Below are 961 nucleotides of genomic sequence, written 5' to 3' on the forward strand. Positions count from 1 at the left end.
CGTTATTCTCTTTTCTACCTATCAATGAACGATACGCAAGCTTTGCGTATTCGCAAAAAAAATTTAATATAATGTCAACGTTCTCAAAAAAAAGTCAAGACCTGCCCTGCTATCTGCTGATTGTACAGTAATTGCCTTCTTGGCATACACAAAAATCGGGACACAGAAAAGGTAAGACCTGCACTATAGAGAAAGGCTTCTGATATCACGCTGCTGATCAGCAATCCCTTTCGCTAACCGCGAGGGCAGTGGAAGCAACTCAACTGGAGCTCCTGTGGGGGGTGCGCTTGTAAATTTTGGGTTAAACCACCTTCTTAATGTGAGGCCGTTGATCCTCATCCTCCCGTGGGACTCCTCGCCTTGATATTTAATTCCTAATCTTCTCAGCAGGGAGCCAACTGCTTGGCCGACTCTGCATGTCACAATCCAAATTAGTCTCTTCAGATTTATTGGATAAGTGCAAGGCACAAAAGAGAAATTCTATTTGACTCAGCAGATTATGATATTTGTAGATGTTAGCACAGTAGCTTTTCAAGCAAATGAAATCATCAGACCTGAGGCTAACTTAATTATTAAACGAAAAATTCTGATATATAAGACAAGTATTCAAGAAATTAAATGTGATTTTCACCTTCCAGCAAGTTTAAGTGTTTTCTCCCTTTCATCAAGATCAACTTGTTTCTTTTCGGTGGGTAATAGAATTGTAACATTTGGTAACCTTGCACCTGCATGTCATAACGTGTAATTAGAACTAAGGGAGCAAGATGTGAATTGCACTGTTTTTTTTAAGTTTTCTTCTATTTGCACATGGAAATCACACTACTATTTGGTAGTTACTTGGAGGGTTCCTCCTAGAACTAGAAACTGGTGATTAATACTACCTCCATCCGAAATTAGTTGTGGCTGAAATGGATGTATCTAGACGTATTTCAGTGCTAGATACATCCGTTTGAGCGACCAG

General features: G+C 39.5%; 1 protein-coding gene across 1 annotated transcript in view; it reads right to left on the minus strand.

Annotated features, from left to right (window-relative positions):
* Positions 1 to 47: 47 nt before the first annotated feature.
* LOC119330692 (pentatricopeptide repeat-containing protein MRL1, chloroplastic-like) overlaps positions 48 to 961 on the minus strand; it is a 43,612-nt gene continuing 42,698 nt past the window's right edge. The window contains exons 18-19 of the mRNA XM_037603812.1: positions 632 to 725; positions 48 to 412 (exon numbers count right to left, since the gene is read on the minus strand). Coding sequence (XP_037459709.1) covers positions 184 to 412; positions 632 to 725 — 323 coding nt within the window. The 3' untranslated portion in view covers positions 48 to 183. The remainder of the gene's footprint in view (positions 413 to 631; positions 726 to 961) is intronic.

Source organism: Triticum dicoccoides, chromosome 1B, assembly GCF_002162155.2.
Source record: "Triticum dicoccoides isolate Atlit2015 ecotype Zavitan chromosome 1B, WEW_v2.0, whole genome shotgun sequence".
Lineage (NCBI taxonomy): Eukaryota > Viridiplantae > Streptophyta > Magnoliopsida > Poales > Poaceae > Triticum > Triticum dicoccoides.